We start from the raw sequence: 27,266 nt of genomic DNA, 5'->3' as shown, positions 1-27,266 counted from the left end.
ATGACTTACCTAGTCACTCACGGCAGTCAGTTAGACGCTACATCCAAGGTAATGATAGATATAATCACCTTACTCTGACCAAACATCACTTTAAACAGAATCTACACAAAATCATTTTGTTAATCAGACATGTTTAATGGAAAACAAATATTTGTTAGAATTATATAAAGTGGGGTCTCATTTTATTCGTAACACAGAACTGAATCAGATAGTTAAGGTTTTATTTTGTTTCCTGACGAAAAATTATTTTGTTAACATCTGATTTTAATGAGAAGTTGATGAGAACAAGTTGTGTTAACATCATTAGTTGGATAATGTTAATTCTACAGATCTCATGTAAAACATCTTTTAAAAATAACAAATACTTGACAGAATTATATAAAGTGGGGTCTTATTTTTCTTGTCTCTTCGTACTGAATCAGAAAATATAACTCGTTTTAATGTTTCTTGAAAAAAAGTTTTTTTTTAACTTTGATCATTCTACTGAATCAACATAAAATCATGTTGTTGATCATACATGTTAAATGGTCAACAAATACTTGTTTGCCTTATATAAAGTGAGGGTTGCTATTATTTGACTTGTTACACTTATATAATTAAGAGTTTATTATTTTTTTACCTGTTTTGTTTCACTGAATTAGAAAATATGCATTGAATTTATATATCTTAATCTACCATTTAATAGTTTATACACTAATATAATTGGATATTTTCTTACCCGATGTTATATTTCTTACATTTGGTAAATTGTTTGACTCCTCTCATGATTTTGTTATCACACACCATAAACATGTTTATATTTTTATATTGTTATAGTATGGAGAAACAGCTTTACATCATGCTGCTGAGTTTGGACATATTGATGTAACAAAATGTTTAATAGATCAAGGATGCAGTCCTTGGGTGATATCATTGGAGGTAACATTCCGTTTTATTCTTATTAGATAGATATATATTTTATTCTCTAAAAACTTAATACAAGTCAACAGAGAAAGTACAATTACAGTATAAATACAAATACATGTCAATAGTTGAGGGTAAACAGCTGCAGATAATATATAATAAAGTACAACTTTATGATGAAATACCTGTATAATAAACAGGTTAAACTAAATATGAAGAAATCAGTCTGTGCTTAACGTTTACATGGAGGGACTAACCTTTTTATTAATACACTTAAAACTGATTGTTTTTTAGCTCACCTGGCTCAAAGGGCCAAGTGAGCTTTTCTCATCACTTGTCATCCGTAGTCCGTGGTCGTTAACTTTTACAAAAATCTTCTCCTCTGAAACTACTGGGCCAAATTAAACCAAACTTGGCCACAATCATCATTGGGGTATCTAGTTTAAAAAAATGTGTGGCGTGACCCGCCATACCAACCAAAATGGCCGCCATGGCTAAAAATAGAACATAGGGGTAAAATGCAGTTTTTGGCTTATAACTCAAAAACCAAAGCATTTAGAGCAAATCTGACATGGGGTAAAATTGTTAATCAGGTTAAGATCTATCTGCCCTGAAATTTTCAGATAAATCGGACAACCCGTTGTTGGGTTGCTGCCCCTGAATTGGTAATTTTAGGGAAATTTTGCTGTTTTTGGTTATTATCTTGAATATTATTATAGATAGAGATAAACTGTAAACAGCAATAATGTTCAGCAAAGTAAGATTTACAAATAAGTCAAAATGACCAAAATGGTCAGTTGACCCCTTTAGGAGTTATTACCCTTTAAAGTCAATTTTTAACCATTTTTGTAAATTTTAAATATCTTTTACAAAAATCTTCTTCTCTGAAACTGCTGGGCCAAATTAATCCAAACTTGGCCACAATCATCTTTAGGGTATCTAGTTTAAAAAATGTGTGGCGTGACCCGCTAAACTAACCAAGATGGCTACCATGGCTAAAAATAGAACATAGGGGTAAAATGCAGTTTTTGGCTTATAACTCAAAAACCAAAGCATTTAGAGCAAATCTGACATGGGGTAAATTTGTTTACCAGGTCAAGATCTATCTGCCCTGAAATTTTCAGATGAATCAGATAACATGTTGTTGGGTTGCTGCCCCTGAATTGGTGATTTTAGGGAAATTTTGCTGTTTTTGGTTATAGATTTGACCCCTTTAGGAGTTATTGCCCTTAAAAGTCAATGTTTAACCATTTTTCGTAAATTTTAAATATCTTTTACAAAAATCTTCTCCTCTGAAACTGCTGGGCCAAATTAATCCAAACTTGTCCACAATCATCTCTAGGGTATCATGTTTAAAAAATGTGTGGTGTGACCCGCCAAACCAACCAAGATGGCCACCATGGCTAAAAATAGAACATAGGGGTAAAATGCAGTTTTTGGCTTATAACTCAAAAACCAATGCATTTAGAGCAAATCTGACATGGGGTTAATTTGTTTACCAGGTCAAGATCTATCTGCCCTGAAATTTTCAGATGAATCATTTAACCATTTTTCGTAAATTTTAAATATCTTTTACAAAAATCTTCTCTGAAACTGCTGGGCCAAATTAATCCAAACTTGTCCACAATCATCTCTGGGGTACCTAGTTTAAAAAATGTGTGACGTGACCGCCAAACCAACCAATATGGCCACCATGGCTAAAAATAGAACATAGGGGTGAAATACAGCTTTTGGCTTATAGCTCAAAAACCAAAGCATTTAGAGCAAATCTGACACGAGTAAATTTGTTTATCAGGTCAAAATCTATCTGCCCTGAAATTTTCAGATGAATCAGAGAACCCGGTGTTGGGTTGCTGTCCCTGAATTGGTAATTTTAAGGAAATTTTGCTGTTTTTGGTTATTATCTTGAATATTATTATAAATAGAGATAAACTGTAAACACCAATAATGTACAGCAAAGTAAGATTTACAAATAAGTCAACATGACCAAAATGGTCAATGGACTCCCTAAGGAGTTATTGTCCTTTATAGTCAATTTTAAACAATTTTCATAAAATTTGTACATTTTTACTACTGGTAACATTTTCCACAGAAACTACTGGACCAAGTTCATTATAGATAGTGATAATTGTAAGCAGCAAGAATGTTCAGTAAAGTAAGATGTACAAACATATCACCATCACCAAAACACAATTTTGTCATGAATCCATCTGCTTCCTTTGTTTAATATTCACATAGACCAAGGTGAGCGACACAGGCTCTTTAGTGCCTCTAGTTTTATTAGGGGACAGCCTAGGCTACTAGACTTATATGTCAATAAATGGATTATGATAGTCTCCTGTCCTCAGTGAAATACTTAAAGGAATGAAAAACAAAAACAATGTTGGTAATGAAGAACCAAAAATTTTAAAAGACGAAGAAAAAAATATGAAGCATATTCAGGACCAAGGAAAACCCACATTTGTAAATATAAAATAGAAAGAGGAAATAGAAAAAAACAACTTGTTAATAATGAAAAGAACATTACATTTAATAAAGAAACAGATGCTCCAATAAAATACTCAGAAATAAAAAACGTCATTAGTAAGCTTAAAAAAAAAGCAATCATACACTACCGACCAACCTCCCACCAATTATATACTACAAACATACCTTCCACCAATCATACACTGCCAACATACCTTCCACCAATCATACACTACCAACCTACCTTCTACCAAGCATACACTACCAACCTACCTTCCACCAATCATACACTACCAACAAACCTTCCACCTATCATACACTCCCAACCAACATACCTTCCCCCAATCATCAACAACCAACATACCTTCTACCAATCATACACCACCAACATACCTTCCACCAATCATACACCACCAACATACCTTCCACCAATCATACACCACCAACATACCTTCCACCAATCATACACTACCAACATACCTTCTACCAATCATACACTACCAACCAACATACCTTCCCCCAATCATCAACAACCAACATGCCTTCCACCAAGCATACACCACCAACATACACTCGACCAATCAAACACTACAAACATACCTTCCACCAATCATACACCACCAACATACCTTCCACCAATCATACACTACCAACAAACCTTCCCCCAATCATCAACAACCAACATACCTTCCACCAATCATACACCACCAACATACCTTCCACCAATCATACACCACCAACATACCTTCCACCAATCATACACTACCAACATACATTCCACCAATCATACACTACCAACATACCTTCCAACAATCATACACTACCAACATACATTCCACCAATCATACACTACCAACATACCTTCCAACAATCATACACTACCAACATACCTTTCACCAAGACATACCACCAACATACCTTCCACCAATCATGCACTACCAACATACCTTCCACCAATCATACACCACCAACATACCTTCCACCAATCATACACCACCGACATACCTTCCACCAATCATACACCACCAACATACCTTCCACCAATCATGCACTACCAACATACCTTCCACCAATCATACACACTAACATACCTTCCACCAATCATACACTTCCAACATACCTTTCACAAATCATACACCACCAATATACCTTCCACCAATCATACACCACTAACATACCTTTCACCAAGACATACCACCAACATACCTTCCACCAATCATACACTACCAACATACCTTCCACCAATCATACACCACCAACATACCTTTCACCAATCATACACCACCAATATACCTTCCACCAATCATACACCTCCAATATACCTTCCACCAATAATACACTACCAACATACCTTCCACCAATCATACACCACCAACATACCTTCTACCAATCATACACCACCAACATACCTTTCACCAATCATACACCACCAATATACCTTCCACCAATCATACACCACCAACATACCTTCCACCAATCATACACCACCAACATACCTTTCACCAATCATACACCACCAATATACCTTCCACCAATCATACACCACCAACATACCTTCCACCAATCATGCACTACCAACATACCTTCCACACATCATACACTACCAACATACCTTCCATCAATCATACACCACCAACATACCTTCCACCAATCATACACCACCAACATACCTTCCACCAATCATACACCACCAACATACCTTCTACCAATCATACACTATAAACCAACATACCTTCCCCCAATCATCAACAACCAACATACCTTCCACCAATCATACACCACCAACATACCTTCCACCAATCATACACCACCAACATACCTTCCACCAATCATGCACTACTAACATACCTTCCACCAATCATACACTACCAACATACCTTCCACCAATCATACACCATTAACATACCTTCCACAATCATACACCACCAATATACCTTCAACCAATCATACACTACCAACATACTTTCCACCAACCATACACTACCAACCAACACACTTTCCCCAATCATACACTACCAACATACCTTTCACCAATCATACACCACCAACATACCTTCCACCAATCATACAACACCAACATACCTTCAACCAATCATACTCTACCAACATACCTTCCACCAATCATACACTACCAACAAACCTTCCACCTATCATAAACTACCAACCAACATACCTTCCCCCAATCATCAACAACCAACATACCTCCCCCCAATCATACACTACCAACATACCTTTCACCAATCATACACCACCAACATACCTTCCACCAATCATACAACACCAACATACCTTCCACCAATCATACACCACCAACATACCTTCCACCAATCATACACTACCAACATACCTTTCACCAATCATACACCACCAACATACCTTCCACCAATCATACACAACCAACCTACCTTCTACCAATCATACACTACCAACCTACCTTCCACCAATCATACACTACCAACATACCTTCCCCCAATCATACACTACCAACATACCTTTCACCAATCATACACCACCAACATACCTTCCACCAATCATACAACACCAACATACCTTCCACCAATCATACACCACCAACATACCTTCCACCAATCATACACTACCAACATACCTTTCACCAATCATACACCACCAACATACCTTCCACCAATCATACACAACCAACCTACCTTCTACCAATCATACACTACCAACCTACCTTCCACCAATCATACACTACCAACATACCTTTCACCAATCATACACCACCAACATACCTTCCACCAATCATACAACACCAACATACCTTCCACCAATCATACACCACCAACATACCTTCCACCAATCATACACTACCAACATTCCTTCCACCAATCATACACTACCAACATACCTTCTACCAATCATACACTACCAACATACCTTCCACCAATCATACACTGCCAACATACCTTCCACCAATCATATTCCACCAACATACCTTCCACCAATTATACACCACCAACATACCTTCCACCAATCATGCACTACCAACATAACTTCCACCAATCATACACCACCAACATACCTTCCACCAATCATACACCACCAACATACCTTCCACCAATCATACACCACCAACATACATTCAACCAATCATACACCACCAACATACCTTCCACCAATCATGCACTACCAACTTACCTTCCAACAATCATACACCACCAACATACCTTCCACCAATCATGCACTGCCAACTTACCTTCTACCAATCATACACTACCAACATACCTTCCACCAACCATACACTACCAACATACCTTCCCCCAATCATGAACAACCAACATACCTTTCACCAAACATACACAACCAACATACCTTCCACCAATCATACACTACCAACATACCTTCTACCAATGATACACTACCAACCAATATATCTTCCCCCAATCATCAACAACCAACATACCTTCCACCAAGCATACACCACCAACATACCCTCGACCAATCAAACACTACAAACATACCTTCCACCAATCATACATTACCAACAAACCTTCCCCCAATCATCAACAACCGACATACCTTCCACCAATCATACACCACCAACATACCTTCCACCAATCATACACCACCAACATACCTTCCACCAATTATACTCTATTAACATACCTTCCACCAATCAAACACTACCAACATACCTTCCACCAATCATACACCACCAACATACCTACCTTCCACCAATCATACACTACCAACATAGCTTCCACCAATCATACTCTACAAACATACCTACTGCCACTCATAATCTTTCAACAGACTTTCTACCAATCATATACTTCTTACATACTTTCCGCCAAGCATACACTACCAACCTACTTTCTACCAATCATACGCTGCCACCATACTATCAACCAAACATACCTTCTACCAAATTTACAAACATGCCTTCCACCAATCATATACTACTTACACACCTTCAACCAATTATACACAACCAACATACCTTCCACAAATCATACACCACCAACATACCTTCCACCAACACACCCTACACCAATCATACACTACTGACACAACTACCATCTCATCACACTCTACCAACACACCCTACACCAATCCTACACTTCTGCCACAACTACCATCTCATCATACTCCACCAAAATACCCTTAACCAATCATACACTACTGACACAACTACCATCTCATCATACACCACCAACACACCTAACACCAATCCTACATTACTGACACAACAAACATCTCATCATACTCTACCAACACACCCTACACCAATCATACACTTCTGCCACAACTACCATCTCATCAAATTCCACCAACACACCCTACACCAATCATACACTACTGACACAACTACCATTTCATCATACTCTACCAACACACCCTACACCAATCATACACTACTGACACAACTACCCTCTCAGCATACTCTACCAACACACTCTACACCAATCCTACAATACTGACACAACTACCATCTCATCATACATCACCAACACACCTAACACCAATCCTACACTACTGACACAACTACCATATCATCATACATCACCAACACACCTAACAACAATTCTACATTACTGACACAACTACCATCTCATCATACTCCACCAACACACCCTACACCAATCCTACACTACTGACACAACTACCATCTCATCATACATCACCAACACACCTAACACCAATCCTACACTACTGACACAACTACCATCTCATACTCCGCCAACACACCCTACACCAATCATACACTACTGACACAACTACCATCTCATCATACTCCACCAACACACCTAACACCAATCCTACACTACTGACACATTAACCATCTCATCATACTCTACCAACACACTTAACACCAATCATACACTACTGACACAACAACCATCTCATCATACTCCACCAACACACTTAACACCAATCCTACATTACTGACACAACTACCATCTCATCATACTCTGCCAACACACTTAACACCAATCGCACATTACTGACACAACTACCATCTTATACTCTACCAACACAACTAACACCAATCATACACTACTGACACAACTACCATCTCATCATACTCCACCAACACACCCTACACCAATCATACACTACTAACACAACAACCATCTCATCATACTCCACCAACACACCCACACCAATCCTACACTACTGGCACAACTTCCATCTCATCATACTCTACCAACACACCCTACACCAATCATACACTACTGACACAACAACCATTTCATTATAATCACCAACACACCTAACAACAATCCTACATTACTGACAAAACTCCAATCTCATTATACTCAACCAACACAGCTAACACTAATCAAACACTACTGGCACAACTACCATCTCATCATACTCTACCAACACACCCTACACCAATCATACACTACTGACACAACAACCATCTCATTATAATCACCAACACACCTAACACCAATCCTACACTACTGACAGAACTACCATCTCATCATACTCCACCAACACACCTAACACCAATCATACACTTCTGACACAACTAACATCTCATCATACTCCACCAACACACCTAACACCAATCCTACACTACTGACAGAACTACCATCTCATCATACTCCACCAACACACCTAACACCAATCATACACTTCTGACACAACTACCATCTCATCATGCTCCACCAACACACCTAACACCAATCCTACACTACTGGCACAACTACCATCTCATCATACTCTACCAACACACCCTACACCAATCATACACTACTGACACAACAACCATCTCATTATAATCACCAACACACCTAACACCAATCCTACACTACTGACAGAACTACCATGTCATCATACTCCACCAACACACCTAACACCAATCATACACTTCTGACACAACTACCATCTCATCATACTCCACCAACACACCTAACACCAATCCTACACTACTGGCACAATTACCATCTCGTCATACTCCACCAACACACATATCACCAATCCTACACTACTGACAAAACTCCAATCTCATTATACTCAACCAACACAGCTAACACCAATCGAACACTACTGACACAACTACCATCTCATCACATTCCATCAACAGATCTTACACCAATCATACACTATTAATAAAACAACCATCTAATTATACTCCAGCAACACATCTTACTACCATCTAATCACATTCCACTAACCCACCTCCCACCAATCATACACTACCAACATACCTGCAATTAATCATACACCACCAACATACCTCCCACCAACCATACACTACCAACATACCTGCAACCAATCATACACTACCAACATACTTTCAACCAATCAATGACATTCCACCAATACACCTTACACCAATCATACACTACCATCACAACTACCATCTAATCACATTCCACCAATACACCATACACCAATCATACACTACTAACAAAACTACCATCTAATTATACTCCAGCAACACATCTTACTACCATCTAATCACATTTAACTAACCACCTTACACTTATCATAAACTATTAACAAAACTATCATTTAATGACATTCCACCAATACACCTTACACCAATCATACATTATTAACAAAACTACCATCTAATCATACTCCACCAATACACCCTACACCAATCAAACACTATTAACAAAACTACCATCTAATCACATTCCACCAACACATCTTACATCAATCATACACTATTAACACAACTACCATTCAATTATACTCCAGCAACACATCTTACTACCATATAATCACATTCCACCAACACATCTTCATACACTATTAACACAACTACCATTTAATTATACTCCAGCAACACATCTTACACTACCATCCAACTACCAACTTATCATACTCCACCAACACATCTTACACCCGTCATTCAATAATTTTTTTAACAGCAAAATCTCAAATAGTATTCATTGAGCTCTTTATAATGACACTTCATATTTGTTGTTGGTTTAGGTTCACTGGTTTTTATTTCAAGTATATATAAATAAGACAACATTCTGCATTGTATAGGTAAAATTTATTCAACAGTTACCTTTTATTTAATGTTTTACAGTTTTTGAAATAAAAAATATATATGTGTATAATTAATGAAAGATTATTTGATTGTATTTCAGGGTAGGACTCCTTATGATCTGGTAAAAATAGAAAGCTATGATGATGAAGAGGTAAAAAGGAAGAAGGAAGAAGTGATGGATTTCCTTAAGGTAAATAGTCTTGTCTTACTTGAAAAGATATTCACAGATTATAAGAGACAAAACAGACTTGGTACAAAGAAATTACAATAAAACGGTTGCCTGTAGTTTTTAAGGTCATTGTAGTATTTGTTATCAGTTAACAATGTAAGTTGACAATTCCAAGTTTGTTGTCTAATACATGTTGGCATATGTGAAAGACAAATGTTTGAAATCTGTGTTCTCATCTGTTGGATGTCTCTTATTGTATGTGTCTTCTCCTAGGTTTATACATCAGATTATGTCCTTGTAGGTGTCATCAGTTTGGTATCTCCTAGGTTTATACATCACATGATCTCCTTTTATGTGTCATCAGTTTGGTATCTCCTAGGTATAAACATCACATCATGTCCTTGTATGTGTCATCAGCTTGCTATCTCCTAGGTATATACACCACATCATGTATGTGTCATCAGCTTGGTATCTCCTAGTATATACATCACATCATCTCCTTTTATGTGTCATCAGCGTGGTATCTCCTAGGTATATACATCACATCTTTTTTGTGTCATCAGCTTGCTATCTCCTAGGTATATACATCACATCATCTCCTTTTATGTGTCATCAGCGTGGTATCTCCTAGGTATATACATCACATCTTTTATGTGTCATCAGCGTCGTATCTCCTAGGTATATACATCACATCTTTTTTGTGTCATCAGCTTGCTATCTCCTAGGTATATACATCACATCATGTCCTTGTATGTGTCATCAACTTGACTTCTTTAAAGCTTTATATTTTAGAAGGTTGAAGACCTGGATGCTTCATACTTTGTATATGGATGCCTCATGTTACGAAGTTTCAGTTAGTCACATGTCCAATGTCCTTGACCTCATTTTCATGGTTCAGTGACTACTTGAAAAAAAGTTAAGACTTGTTGTAATGTTAATTTCTCTCTTATTGTAAATAATTGGATAACTATATATGGTATGTGCGTACCTTGCAAGGTTCTCATGCCCGTCAGACAGTTTTCACTTGACCTCAACCTCATTTCATGGATCAGTGAATAAGGTTAAGTTTTGTTGGTCAAGTCCATATCTCAGATACTATAAGCAATAGGTCTAATATATTCGGTGTATGGAAGGACTGTAAGGTGAACATGTCCAACTGGCAGGTGCCATCTGACCTTGACCGCATTTTCATGGTTCAGTGGTTATAGTTAAGTTTTTGTGTTTTTTGTCTGTTTTTCTTATACTGTATGCAATAGGTCTACTTTATTTGGTGTATGGAATGATTGTAAGGTGTACATGTCTAGCTGGCAGGTGTCATCTGACCTTGACCTCATTTTTCATGGTTTTGAGTTTTTGTCTTTTTTTCTAATACTATATGCAATAGGTCAACTATATTTGGTGTATGGAAATGTTTTATGATCTTTATGTCAGTAGCACAGGTTTTATTTGACAGTGACCTAATTTCACGTTTCATTGCTCAGTGTTAAGTTTGTGTGTTTTGGTCTGTTTTTCATAAACTAAAGCAATATGCGAATTATATTTGTTGTATGAAAGAATTGATAGCTGTACATGCCTGCCTGGCATGGTTCATGTGACCTTGACCTCATTTTCGTGGTTCATTGGTCGATGTTTAGTTTTCTAGGTTAATGTTAAGTTTATGTGACAGTTGTAATAAAGCTTTATATTTAGGACTATCAACATAATATAAATGATTAGTAAAGAAGGCGAGACATTTCAGCGTGTACACTCTTGTTAGACATAATTTACCTGCTCATGAGTTCGCATTGAAAGTTTAGGATTAATGCGCTCCATACTATATAAGTGAAAACATTAAACATGGATTAAAAGTTGGCAGATAGAAAGGTGATACATGTACATGTTTTAAACAAGGGAAATAACAATGAACATTCTGAAACTGATTATACTAATAAGGGAGACAACTACATATGACGAAGACTCAGGTAAATGTCATCGGTTCCTGGTCACACCTAAACTAAACCTTTTTAAATTACATACAAAAGAAATAAATCACATCATCATTAAATAAGCAGTGTGCGGTAAATTTTACTCTAGTGAGATATGGCATGGTGGTAAAGATGTCAGACCACCAATTAACTCACTCCAATTTAGAATGTAAAGTTCTATATTAAAATAGTCCTTCCCTAAAAAATATATAGTGCTTTTGATGTCATTGTTTACTTAAACTAACCAAAACATTTGCAAAAATGAAAGTTTTGGTGAAAGAGAAAAATATTTAAACCATTTTTATACTCCCGTCTTGTAGACGGGACGTATTATGCTATATGTTGTCCGTCTGTCCGTCCGTCGTCCACACTTCGGACAATAACTCAAAAACACTTTCACCAATTTCCATGAAACATAAGTGAATTGTTTATATCTATTGACGTAAGCTCCCTTTGTTTTTTTTTAATTTCAGATTTTAAGTTTTGGATTTATGGGGCTTTATTCATAAAAAAGGGGTGATTTTCAACACTTCGGACAATAACTCAAAAAGGCTTTCACCAATGTCCATGAAACTTTGGTGAATTGTTTATATCTATTGATATGTAAGCTCCCTTTCAATTTTTATAAATTTCAGATTTTACATTTCCGTGTTATGAATTTTTATGCTTAAAAAAGGGGGAGGTTTTCCAATTTTGGGACAATAACTAACACTTTCACAAAATTTTATGCAACTTTGATAAATTGTTTATATCTATTGACATAAGCTCCCTTTCCATTTTTATAAATTTTAGATTTTACGTTTTCTTAAGTAATGAATTTTTATACTTAAAAAAGGGTGATTTTATGAATCTTTGGTGAATATATTAATGTAACATCCCTTTTGATTTGTATATATATATTTCTAGTTGATCATACAAATTCATTTAAAGCATAAAAGACAAGTTAAAAGAGCAACGGGCGTATCATGCGCTAAAGCGCAGCCCTTAATTAGACATAATTTACTAGTTCATGAGTTTGCATTAAAAATTTAGGATTAATGCGCTCCATACTATATGTATTTAAGATTTCCAGAAAAATCAGGGACTATGTTTAGTAGTTACCTTCGGACCATTGGTATTTTACTACAAGTGAAAACATTAAACCTGGATTAAAAATTGGCAGATAGAAAGGTGATACATGTACATTTTAGGATATACCTGCTTTTTATGAAATTATGCTTAGGTAAAAAATTAAGAAAGCTGGGACAATTGAAAAATGAAAAATTTGTTGGAATAGGTAGGGATTTTGAATTGGTGGTCTGACACCTTTAGAGCAAGAAACTGTGAATCACAAAAATCAGAAAACTATTGATTTTTTAGCTCACCTGGTCTAAAAAGCCAAGTGAGCTTTTCTCATCACTTGGCATTCGTCCTCTGTCGTCCGTCATTGTTAACTTTTACAAAAATCTTCTACTCTGAAACTACTGGACCAAATTTAACCAAAATTGGCCACAATCATTAGGATATCTAGTTTAAAAAATGTGTCCGATGACCTCGCCTACCAACCAAATTGTCCGACATGGTTAAAAATAGAACATAGGGGTAAAATGCAAGTTTTGTCTATTATTTTTTGAAATGTTATAAATAGAGAAAATCTGAAAGGAACAAAAATGTTCAGAATGATGAGCTCTACCAATTGCCCATATACATCAAAACTGTTAGACATATTCTTATAGGAGTTATTGCCCATAAATGACAAATTTTCCCATTTTTTTTCATTTTTGCCAATTATCATGAAAACTATGATATTTAGAGAGAAACATTTTTTTTTCCGTTATGCCTTATATGATTTAAATTATAATATATACTTTAAATCACACAAATGATCAGCAAGGCAAGATCTATTTAAAAGTCAAATTTTGTCTCTATAGTTTATAGTAGACTGTCACTCTTCATACATGTAGGAGTGATTGCTCTTAAATGAGGATTTTTTTTACCTTTTGTGTTTTGAGCAAAAACTAAAGAAGATAGAGTGAAACTAAACAGACTAAAAAATCAGTAATACAAGATCAACAAAAATAGAGATTTTTGTCGTGAAGTCTTATCTCGTCTACAACGTTGGAGAGTGTCTTTTGTTTGATGTGCACATAGACCAAGGTGAGCGACACAGTCCCTTTAGAGCCTCTTGTTTTCTTAACTGATCATTTCAAATGAAGGTAGCCACATTACATGCATTACAACACATATTGCCAGATTGGAGCCTAAAACCTGAAAACTTGAATATGTGCTATTTTCTTGCAATTAAACAATGGGAGAAATAAAACATACTTTAAGAAATGATGCATTTTCTCCACTATGAGTTTGGTTGATAACACTACTGTTTTCGAAATTGGCAATGACTGCATGCACCTGAGAAAAAAAAAATATGAAATATTTGAAAAAGGACATCCCACTAAAAATCATTAGTAAAATTTTATTTTTCGTCCATTACTTGGGTATTAGGATTTATGACCGAAGTCACCATCACACAACTCAAGTGCCAGTAAGTGTGGGTTGTATCGTCAGCCTGGTCAAACCAACAACTTGAAAATATGTATTCCCAACTTCTCTGTAAAGAATAATGTGTCTGACGTATGTATTTCTTGATCTTTTATGCATTTTCTAAACATTTTGTGCAAATTATGGGCAAATTTGAAATTTTTCTAAAAATCATTAATTTCATTGACAAAAATGGGCCTTTAAAATTAAGCTTTTTACTTAATTTTGTAAATATCAAAATAAACCAATGAAATTTGGTTTTTTAAACAGTCATCTACAATTAGGGCAAAATAAAACAAAACATTTGATTGTATGTTCTTGCACGCCTGAGAAAACATTTTCTTATACTAAGAGGAATAACTCAATGTGTTCACTCACTAATTTTATTAAGTATAGTCTGTTTCACCAATTATCTAGCAAAGAACGAAATCATTTTCTTTGTAATTTTTTTATACCACCGAAAAAAATCTATCTTGTCAAATGTGTTTGGTGAATTTATATATTTGAAATTTCAAATTAAGACAAAATGGGGATGTGGAATTTTGTTTTTTCGTTTTCGTTAAGCAATTGAAAACCAATAAATTAAAGGGAGATTTGCATTCTTTACAACTTTCATTGGTTGGACTGTATACTTCAAACCTCAGACAATTCAGTGCAATTACACCAAACCAGTCATATAAAATGTATAGGCCTAAGTCTGTCAAAGGAGGTTATAAATGATTTGTGACAATGCAAATACTAAAATTTAGAATATAAATGAATTTCTTTAACCAATGAATTTCAAAATACTAATATCTATTCAATTTCACAAATATGTACTGAATAAGCATCATGTAAATAATTAAATAAAGAAACATGAAATTTATAGTTTTAAACAAGGGAAAAAACAATGAACATTCTGAAACTGATTACACTAGTGAGAGAGACAACTACATATGCACTTTCATATTTAGTCAACGTGCATCACTATGCATTATCTATAAATTATGTGGCGAAGAGAAATGATTTTGTTCAATACAATGACTTTACCTATTATAACAAATAGATGCAAACAACTGAATCAAAGTTGGAAATAAGCAAAGAATTACAGTCCATTCAAGATAATTGTCTGTGTCTAGTTAAAATAAGTTGTGATTGCATTGCGCATTTCAACTTCCTGTAAAATATAGAGTTATTGTCTTTTAAAACTACATTGTAGTGGCAGGTAAAAAGGCTATTAAAATATATATGTATTAAAACTATTTGACAAGTTTTCACATGGGACATGATAGTCTTTAGCATATATTTTTTTGTAGACTGTCATGTCAAAGACATCCCCAGAAGTAACTCCTGACACCCATTTACAGGAACCTGCAGCACCAGTAGTTGAAGGTAATCATCTAATGTTAATTATTCAGATACCACTGAAATGATTTATAATTACCTGTTTCTAATATACAGAAACATTGATATCTGCTTATAATGTGATAATGAAAAATGATGAAAAAAAACAACAAATTGATGGGAAAAGTGAAGTAGGCTATTGATGAAGATTGATTGATTACAGATCACCATGATCACATTAACTTTAAAATCATTCTCATCTAATTTATTCTTTCCTCAACGTGCTGAATATATTTTGGATAATCATTCTTATTAGTTCCTCTCACAAGGCATGTGCTGTAAAAATCATTCTTACTAGTTGCTGTCACAAGGCATGTGACGTCAACATAATCATAAAGGCAACAGTAGGATACCGCTGTTCGAAATTCATAAATCCATTGAGGAGGCCCTAATATGAACTGTATGTCTCAGACCTAATATGTATAAATCGTTAGACGAGTATGACCTCTTACTAATGACTTTTTAGGATACACATTTATTTATTTACATTTCAGACAGCAAAATACCAGAACAAATAAAAAAGATGGATCATGAGTCGATTGCCATTTATCTGAACGCCCTTGAATCGGGTTCAGAAAGAAGACGGGATATAAATTTAATAATTGTTGGAAAAAAATCTGTTGGAAAGACTTCCTTAGTACGAAGACTGTTCGGGGAGGAGTTACAAAGCGTAAAAAGCACAAACGGTATAGAAATTCATCGGCGGAGATGTAGAATAAATCTAAGTAACTGGGAATGGAATAAAGTGTTAGGTAAATATGCGATTTTTTTCTCACTTTAATTTTTACATGTTTTATTTATTGCAAAGTTATCATAGAAAAACTAAAACATAGTAAACATAATTTTAATTTTTTCTGTGTATGCTGTTTTTATGTATTTACTCTTTTTTTTATTTTTCTATTCTTGGAAACACATTTTTGCTAGACCCTAGTATGAACCGTATGTCTCAGACCTAATATGAATATTCAATATTTAATTAATGGAATTAAAGATAGACATGTTGGATGTAATTTAAACTAAATTACAGACTAATGATCTCTACTACATTATCGCAAAATATTACTATGATTATGTAAACTTATCCTCGCAGCCGTTTTATTATATGTAAAAATGTTATTTTTTTTTTATAATTATACTGTTTTCCAGTGTACTCTTTCAAACTTGAGACTTAAAATGCTGTGTAATTAGGATTTTTTTTAATAAATTTTTAGTTCCTGCATTTCATGTTTATATGATCTTCAACGTCTTATTAAAAATTGTTCTCAAGAATACAATCCAATCAGCGCAAAAAAAAACTAAATGAAAATATCTAATCAGATGGATGTCTAATCCGATGGATGTCAAATATGATGAATGTCTAATCAGATGAATGTCTAATCAGATGGATGTCTAATCAGATAGATGTCTAATCAGATGGATGTCTAATCAGATGGATGTCTAATCAGATGGATATCTAATCAGATGGATGTCTTATCAGATGGATGTGTAATCAGATGGATGTCTAATCAGATGGATGTCTAATCAGATGGATATCTAATCAGATGGATGTCTAATCAGATGGATACCTAATCAGATGGATGTCTAATCAGATGGATATCTAATCAGATGGATGTCTGGATTAAGTGTTGTATATGGCAATTTAATACTTTAGCAAATACTTTATGTCTACTGTAATTTCATTATTTCCGTTTTGAATTTTCCTCAGAGTTCGGTATTTTTGTTAATTAACTTTTTTCTTGATAATGAATGACCTGTTGCCTTAACAGAATATTGTATTATGTGTTTAGTTTCTGAGAAAGGTATGAACGTGGTTTTCTTTATTGTTTCTTTATTGTATAACATATGAAATCGGTGAAGTTTAATCATAACTTCCATAGATTTCTTCTATACTATGAACACTTTTTACTATTTTTTTTGTAGATACAAGATTAGTGAAAGAAACAAGTATCAACAATAGAATGTTGCAGTCAATTGTCAAAAAGTTACATCAAGATAAAGAAAAACCAAAGCATGACATATTGGAGATATCTTCATCAGATCAGATATCAACAGATGATAATAAGGGCACAATCACCAAAAATATTGAACATGACGAAGAACCTCAACCCAAACGTGCCAAAATGAATTATCAGTTTGCTTATCCGGAGATTACAGAATCTCCGTTGTCTAAACTGGCAAAGGATGAGCTGTTAAGTATAATCGGATCTGCTGTAGACTTACAAGACGAAGACGGCTATGCAAATTTAACAGTGTGGGATTTTGCTGGTGACATTGAGTATTACAACACACATCAAACGTTTTTGAATTCAGAAGCAATTTTTCTTGTCGTAGCAAATTTACATGACATAGATGACAAAGTAGCTTACGGTTTGTAAAGTCAATTTGTGCTTCCTTATCAAATTAAAAGATATAATTATATTAAACATAGATACGAATTATTCTTGATGTTCAGATCATATAAAAACAATGAATCTAAACATTTAAGACAGCAAATTTTAATACATTGCTTTTTTTGTTAAATGATTTTTATTATTTGCTCTAAACGACACTACTTTTCGTGTTTCATTTAATATAGCCATTTACTATCTTGACTTGCATCTAGAAATTGACAATGAGGATCGGATGAAGACAAAAGTTCGTGACAAAAGAGATGACTTCAGCTTCCCAATTGTTCTTTCATTTTCTATGTAGCAACATTCTAGCAGTGTCTTCCCATGAAGCATATATCTCCAAATTGATACAATATTCTAGGACTTGTATTTCCTATCATGATGTCCTGATAAGAAGGTTGCTGCTCACAAAAAAGCCATCAAGCCAAGTGTCAAAGAGGTGCAGTTGAAATTATCCCTTCTAAATATTTACAGACGCCATCAATAGTTGGTTTAACGTCATTGAATATCTGTTTTAAAGATGAAGACGGATATGTTCCAAAAGTCGTAACTACAATCCTGCCACTTTTTACCTACCGAATTATACTTATCACCAGGTTTTTAAATACACGAACAACACAAAAGGTGCATATGTAGAGGAAAATCTTCCCTGAGTGTATGAAATCACCCACGGATTTTGGTTGGGTTGTCTGTTGCCCAGTCTTAAGTTTTCTACTTTGTGTTTTGAATACTTTTGATTGTCGTTTTAGTCTTTGGCGTTCTTTGTCATGTCTTTGTCAGTTTATTTTCGTCTAATGATTATAAATGTTCCTTTGATATCTTTCCCTTCTCTTTTACACGTAAAATCGTGAAATATACTTGTAGCTAACCTATTTTATATAGACGTAAAATCGTGAAATATACTTGTAGCTAACCTATTTTATATAGACGTAAAATCGTGAAATATACTTGTAGCTAACCTATTTTATATCTTGCTTAAAAAGATATCACCACAAATGTTGTTTTCTTCTTATTTCATACAAACATCCTTTTTTATACGACTGCAAATATCTTGCGTTGTACGAAGACATTTGATTTCCAAACAATAGCTTACATATTAGTGATTGGAAATTCATGAAATGTTACCACAAGGTTTCATATAAAAAAAATGAAGGTTGGGATTGATTTTTGGGGCAATGGTCTGAACTGTTATGAAAAACGGAACAAAAACAAAACTTTTCTAATACAAATGTATCAATTGTTCCTTTCTTGACCATATTCAATGGGATTTAATTCAAAGTGTAGGACATAGTGGGTTCAAATTGAATTTAGTTTGATTTTAACAACATTTGAATTCAATGGTGTTTTCTTTTTATATGCTTAATCTAACTATGCAGAACTTCATGGTAGGTTTGTTTATAATTTTGTAAAAGATAATTTTTAGACAGCTATATATATGTGTCAAATATTTTAATAGAATCCAAATTCAGTTCTGTATCAAGCTTGCATGAATGAAGTGTCGATTTTAGCCCAAACTGTTTAGGGTTCGACCTCTTCGCTCGTATCAAGCTGCGCCTCGCAATGTGTTTTATTAATGTATAGCGTTTTGCTTTCTGTACATGGAAAATTTACGGACTCCATCATTAAACTGGCTTTACTACCACAGATTACAGTAGGCATGTTCCATTTGTAATTACCACAATATCGTTCTATTTACGTCGACTCTGACCTACAAGTGAGACTTATCGCCGAATTTGTACTTTCCACAAACAACAAGACGGGTGCTGAATGTGATATAGGATCTGCGTACCCTTCTTGAGCACCTTGATTCAACCCTGATTTATGCAAATTTAATTTTGTTCTCTCGATTGTGTTCTATATAAAGTTGTGCATACTTTTGTTTGTCTATTCTTTGGTTTTTTTTATCTGCCCGATCATTATCGCTTTCTTTTTGACTGATGAAAGTTGATTCGCCTGTGTGTAACTTTCGCCTCTTTTTAAACACTGATTTAATAAATTAAATTTAAAATAATTAGTTATAATTTTTAATTGCAATATTATAGTGGTCTGCAGGATAAATCATTATATATTTTTTTATTGAACGAAGTAATTATATTCTTAAGACACATTTCAAGTGCAGTCATCCACCGAAATATTTAGATATTAACTTGTCTTTAATCACAGGCACATTCAATTTCTGGATGGATACAATACATTGTTATGGAAGCATAAACGACAAAACTGAAGCTGTATTGCTCGAAGGAGCTCACAACCTTCTAGATCCACCAGTTATTGCAATTGGTACACACAAGGACAAATTTCAGGTATTTATATCAAAGTAACAATGGCGTAGACATGTTAATTAGGTACTGTTTATAAAAACTTGACGACTGAATTTGCGTCTTTGAAAATATTTAGGTAATGTTAACTTGTGTTCGTATAAAAACGGTATTCTAGTTAAGTTTAGACTATGGACATTGGAAATACTTCACCAATGTATTGGATACTATTAGATCAAGTTTTGTATAGATTAGTTGCAATTATCATGGACATTGCTAACCATAGACTATTCAAACCCGTATCGACTTCATCCAATAGTGAGGAAAAACGTTATTTTTTTAAGGTAGAATTCGCCAATAAAGGTTTAGATGCTATAAATATTAGCAATATTTTCCATCAAAAATCTGTACAAAAAACTATACCTGATTACTTCAAAAATAAAGCTACACCTGTTATTTCTTATACTTACACCAAGTCTATTGCATCCAAGATTTTCAACCACAAGAGAGTTTTAGAGGCTTTTAACCTCAAAGATACAAAATCCAAGCCTCCGGATTGCTCATGTGCATCGTCACAATACAATTACAGTCCAGCTGGTCATATTATTACTGGAGACCTTGGCATCGTTACCAATGAACAACTAAGAGAGTTGTTAGCTAAGGGACCAAAATATAGAATCCCCCAGCCCATCAACTGGAAAAAGAATTTCAAGTTACTGATGGATGCAGTTGAGGACTATGCAAGAAAATGGGTAAAGCGCGAACCAGACGAACCAGAACTGGACACTTTGTCTGAATGGATCAAAGCTATTCGATCATGCATTCAGAGGCGCATACAAAAACTACGATGTAATATGAGTACTAAAGTTTCTAACCCTTTCAAGAATCCGGAGGTTGTGGATGCTTTATCCTCTTTGCATGACAAATATGTCGTTGTTCCAGCAGATAAAGCCTCCAATAATATTGTCTTCATATGTAAAAAAACATTATTTGCAATGTCTCACTACAGAGCTTGGAATTGATAAAACTACTGGTAATCCTACATATTCTTTAACATCATTTACCAAGGACGAAATTTTACAAAATCATAAATCTGTCCTTCTTTCTTTTGGTATCAACATCAAAGAAAACGAAGAAAACTTGCCTTCATTATACTGGATACCCAAATTACACAAAACTCCATATAAAGAACGATACATAGCTGGGTCTTCAAAATGTTCAACCAAACATCTTTCTAAAGTACTGACTACTATTCTTTCGACAGTTAAAGATGGGCTTCAAAAATATTGTGAGGAGATATATTCTACCAGTGATGTTAACCAGATGTGGATTCTCAAAAATTCGAAAGATCTACTGCTTAACCTTCAATCACAATCTTTGCAATTTTGCAGCAACATAAAAACTTTTGATTTTTCTACGCTATATACTACTATTCCCCATGCTCAGTTGAAAGATCGACTACACCATCTCATAAAACAGAGCTTTTTCTATAAAAATGGAAATCGTAGATACAAATTTCTTGTTTTGGGTTACAATAATTCATATTTTGTGAAAAATCACACTGAATCTCCCAGAAAATATACAGAAGATGATATTATCAAAATGCTGGACTTTTTGATCGACAATATATTTGTTGAGTTTGGAGGATTTATATTTCAACAGACAGTCGGTATTCCAATGGGTACTAATTGTGCACCTCTGCTGGCTGATTTGTTTTTGTACTCGTATGAAGCAGAATTCATTCAGAACCTTCTAAAAGACAAAAAGAAAAAGCACCTTGCGAAATTCTTTAATTTTACTTTCCGATATATTGATGATGTTCTATCATTGAATAACCCATTTTTCAGCCAATACTTACATCTCATATATCCAAGTGAACTTGAAATTAAGGATACCACTGATACTAGAAGGACTGCTTCATACCTTGATCTTTTCCTCAATATTGACGTAGATGGACGACTTCACACGAAAATCTATGATAAACGGGACGATTTCAACTTCCCAATTATCAATTTCCCATTTCTCAGCAGTAACATACCCTCTGCCCCTTCGTATGGTGTTTACATATCACAATTGATACGTTATTCACGTGCTTGTTCACACTATACGGACTTCATATACAGGAGTGTGCTCCTTACGCAGAAACTGCTCCAACAAAGTTATGAGGAGGACAGATTAAAATTGACACTCCGTAAATTTTATGGACACCATCACGATTTGGTGGATCCATACGATGTTTCGTTGACCAAACTAGCTAAGGACATTTTTACCACATGGTAGATTGTGTTTTGTCATAATGTCGTCTAATCTTTTACTTACCAAACGTGACTTATTCCCGATTGTGACTGTTTTGCCGAGTGTGAACTCGCATTACTATAAGACGTGGTACGGTACTTATCCATCCCAAATTCATGTATTTAGTTTAAATGTTTAATGTTATATTTGTAATTCTCATCGGATTTTGTCAAATGTGTTGACGTCTTTTCTATTATATTTATGTGTTATGGTAAAGAAAATTAATCACCCCCTTCATTTATCAGATTTGATTTCGTTCAAAGTAATCAGTACGATATTTTACGTTTGAAGTTAGATTCATAACAAACCTGACATAGTTTTATAATATAGTTAATTGCTACCTCAGTTTTATATTAATAAGAATTAAAATGTGCTTTGTTATTAAATGCAATATCAGTATTTAGTTCAAATATATAATCTTAAATTAATCTTAATTCTACCTTATTCATTCTTATGTGACGTCATTTTTCATTTTTTGATGCTCTGTTTTACTAATTCAAATGACGTCATTTTTTCGTCATTTTTCAGTTTCAAATAGGACGTCACTTGGCGTAGAGGTTTAAACGTATTCGGATGTGTCTACTTTTGTGTTTCAAATGTCTGGTTATGTAAATGAATTTCAGTTGTTTCCTGTAGTTAGTTAATACTTCAGCTTTATCATGTACATCTTTTGAATATTCATTTTATTAAATTTACTGTTTGCAAAAGTATAAATTACTCTAAATTATAGGGATTTTCTGGTAACTTAACAGAAAACCCTTGCCGTTTTTGGCACAACCTTTTTGATCTTTTGGTCCTCGATGCTGTTCAACTTTGTACTCGTTTCGGCTTTCAAACTTTTGTATCTGTGCGTCACACATAGGTCTTGTGTGGACAAAATACACTTCTGGCGTATTAAAAATTTTGAACTTGTTGCCTTTTGTTGGCTGTTTTTTGTGTGATTCTTTGTCAATTGTGTTCTCCAATTTATTTATATTGTAGTCCTGTGTTGTCATTTTGATGTTATATTTCACATGGCCATAAAAGTGCGAGGTTTGGCATGCCACAAAACCAGGTTCAACCCACCATTTTTTCCTTTAAAAATGCCCTGTACCAAGTCAGGAATATGGTCATTGTTATATTATAGTTCGTTTCTATGTGTGTTACATTATAACGTTGTGTCGTTTGTTTTCTCTTATTTTTGAGTGTAAATTCACATTGCGATAAGACGTGTCACGGTACTTGTCTATCCCAAATTCATGTATTTGGTTTTGATGTTATATATATATGTTATATTTGTTATTCTCGTGGGATTTTGTCTATATGTGTTACATTTTAGTGTTATGTCGTTGTTCTCCTCTTATATTTAATGCGTTTCCCTCGGTTTTGGTTTGTTATCCCGATTTTGTTTTTTGTCCATGGATTTATGAGTTTTGAACAGCGGTATACTACTGTTGCCTTTATTTACCACGACGGGTTGTTAATGAATCGCTGATTCACTGTTACGTTAGAGCACAGTTTAAATAGAGACTATGGAAATTGTTTCAGTCTAGATTTTATAATATCTATTTCATTTTACTGTACGAATATGTACCTTTGTCATATTGATAACAATGTATATCTGTTTCTGTCCTGACGGTCAAGCTTGTCAATGCTGATTGTCGTTTTTGTTTTGAAAGTTGTGCTTGATCTTTCTACTTGATGATTTTACATCTCAAGGACATTTTTTGAATGAAGTGTGAATGAGATGCTAGAAGTACTGGGGTTTTCTTTGATTAAAGAAAACTATTAAAATATAAGCTATGTTTATTTATCATCGAAGACATTTCTCAGATATATCGACCGCCGCCGATTTGTATTGATTGAACTAACTAGTAGACATTTCTCAGATATATCGACCGCCGCTGATTTGTATTGATTGAACTAACTAGTAGACATTTCTCAGATATATCGACTGCCGCTGATTTGTATTGATTGAACTAACTAGTAGCCCTAAGCTTTATTGAAAACTTAAAAGCAAAATTATTTTTGATGTGCTTTTCAAAAATTTGTGTCGGACCATTGAGTTTGTCGTTAAATGAATGTGTTTGTAAAAGATATCATTCATTAAATGTTATTGTATTTTTTTTAAGACTGACTAAACATAAACGTATTTGTTTCTAGTTGCCAGAAAATGAAAAGAGAATAAAGGAGTGCTACAATATCAACTCAAAGTTTAAAAAATGTTTTTATGTGTACCCACACTACTCGAAGATGTTATTACTATAACAGTGTAAGCAAATAAGGAGATGTGGTATGACAATGAGACAACTACCGACCAGATAAAAATGATAAGCACTCATACAATGTAGGTAACCGTACAACAACGAGAATAATACACACCGTATAGTCCGTGAAATGAAAAATTTGAAACAACGGAAAAACTTATGGCCTTATTTATAGTGATACAATTTATTAAATACTTATTGACAGACATGCTTGAATTATAGGCTACTGACGTCGGACAGACACATAGACACATTAAGAATGTTGTGGGGTTAAGCATGTTTGTGAACACGCGACCCTCCCCATTGGATCGGTACAAAGCACAAACCAATCAGCATAAAAACAAAAGACTCAAAGCCGGCTTAAAAACATCCTGATTGGAAACATATGAAACAATTCAATGCGAAAACTAACAACCTAACTTATATCATAACAATTTACGAAAGCCAGAGTATTTATACATCCTCTCTAGAAAAAAAGACACAGAAAAGTACAGATATGAGAATAGTAATAGTTACAGCCAAAAACATCTTATAACAAATCATGTATCTAAGACTGTTACGTTAAATGATAATGAATTAATACAATATCACGGTTTTTGTTTTTGCGAAAGGACGAAGAACAATGCAGAAAACGTCTCCAATCCTACATTGATAAAATCTTTAAAGATTCCAAGCTTCACCTGAGATCAATTCACCTGATCTCCAACACAGAGGATGTAGACGATGCTTTTGAAAAATTGAGGAATGATATATTTGCCACAGCAAAGAGTACCGCAAATTGGAATCGAGAATATCCTGTTAAATTTATTCAGATGGAAAAAGCCATCAACTCTGAACTTACGATTGGAAAACAAATAATTTCTTTTGAAAGATTAAAAGAACTAGGTGAGAAAATACCACTTCCGATAACTGATAACAAGGAGCTTCATCTCTTTCTCAGGTATCAACATGAAATTGGTAACGTGATATTTTTTGAAGACATTCCGTCATACATCATACTTGATCCCCAATGGTTAGCAAATGCCTTTAAATGCATTGTTACAGCCCAGCAGTTTCAATTTGAATTACCACACTTACAATGGGACAACTTCAAGAAAACAGGAAAGATGGATCCTAAACTATTGGAAGAAATATTCAAGAAACAATCAGCAGACATGAGAATTCATAAAGAGCATATACTGGAAGTAATTGAAAAGTTTGACATTATCATCTATCCATTGCTACTGACAGAAAGTGGAACTGTACAAAGGGAGCATAGTTTTTATGTTCCATGCATGCTTCAAACATTAAAAATTAAGGATATTGATGTATTGTTTAACGTTCCAAATGCTAGCAAATCTACATGTTTGTGTTTTGTCTTTAGTTTTTTACCGCCGTATCTAATCAGCAATCTGATTGTCTCTTGTCTACGAGAATATCCTCTAGCAGTGGTAAAGGGCGAGATAGGTCTCTTCAAGGATTGTTGTGTATTCAATATTGACAGAGCTGGCTGTGCAAAATTTGTATTAGCAAAGAGTAGCCATATGATTCAGCTGCAAGTATGGCAATGGGTTGAAGTAGATACAGAGGTAAACCAAGCTGTTTTAAAAGTTGTCGAAAGAGAAATCAACAGAATTGTCAACACGCGATACAAGTTGAAAACGGTATCTTTCGAGAAAAAATGGAAGTGTGAGACCACCAGTTTCTCCTTTGACAC

At 34.5% G+C, this 27,266-nt stretch overlaps 1 protein-coding gene across 1 annotated transcript in view; it reads left to right on the top strand.

The window, feature by feature from the left end:
* Window positions 1–27,266, top strand: part of LOC143052014 (uncharacterized) — a 32,965-nt gene continuing 5,699 nt past the window's right edge. Inside the window, exons 1-7 of the mRNA XM_076224988.1 lie at window positions 1–48; window positions 817–918; window positions 10,449–10,538; window positions 16,294–16,369; window positions 16,876–17,133; window positions 18,302–18,748; window positions 20,935–21,074. Coding sequence (XP_076081103.1) covers window positions 1–48; window positions 817–918; window positions 10,449–10,538; window positions 16,294–16,369; window positions 16,876–17,133; window positions 18,302–18,748; window positions 20,935–21,074 — 1,161 coding nt within the window. The remainder of the gene's footprint in view (window positions 49–816; window positions 919–10,448; window positions 10,539–16,293; window positions 16,370–16,875; window positions 17,134–18,301; window positions 18,749–20,934; window positions 21,075–27,266) is intronic.

Source organism: Mytilus galloprovincialis, chromosome 11 (genome assembly GCF_965363235.1).
Source record: "Mytilus galloprovincialis chromosome 11, xbMytGall1.hap1.1, whole genome shotgun sequence".
Classification (NCBI taxonomy): Eukaryota; Metazoa; Mollusca; class Bivalvia; order Mytilida; family Mytilidae; genus Mytilus; species Mytilus galloprovincialis.
The sequence above is the reverse complement of the archived record's forward strand: the minus strand, read 5'-3'. Positions and strand labels throughout refer to the sequence as shown.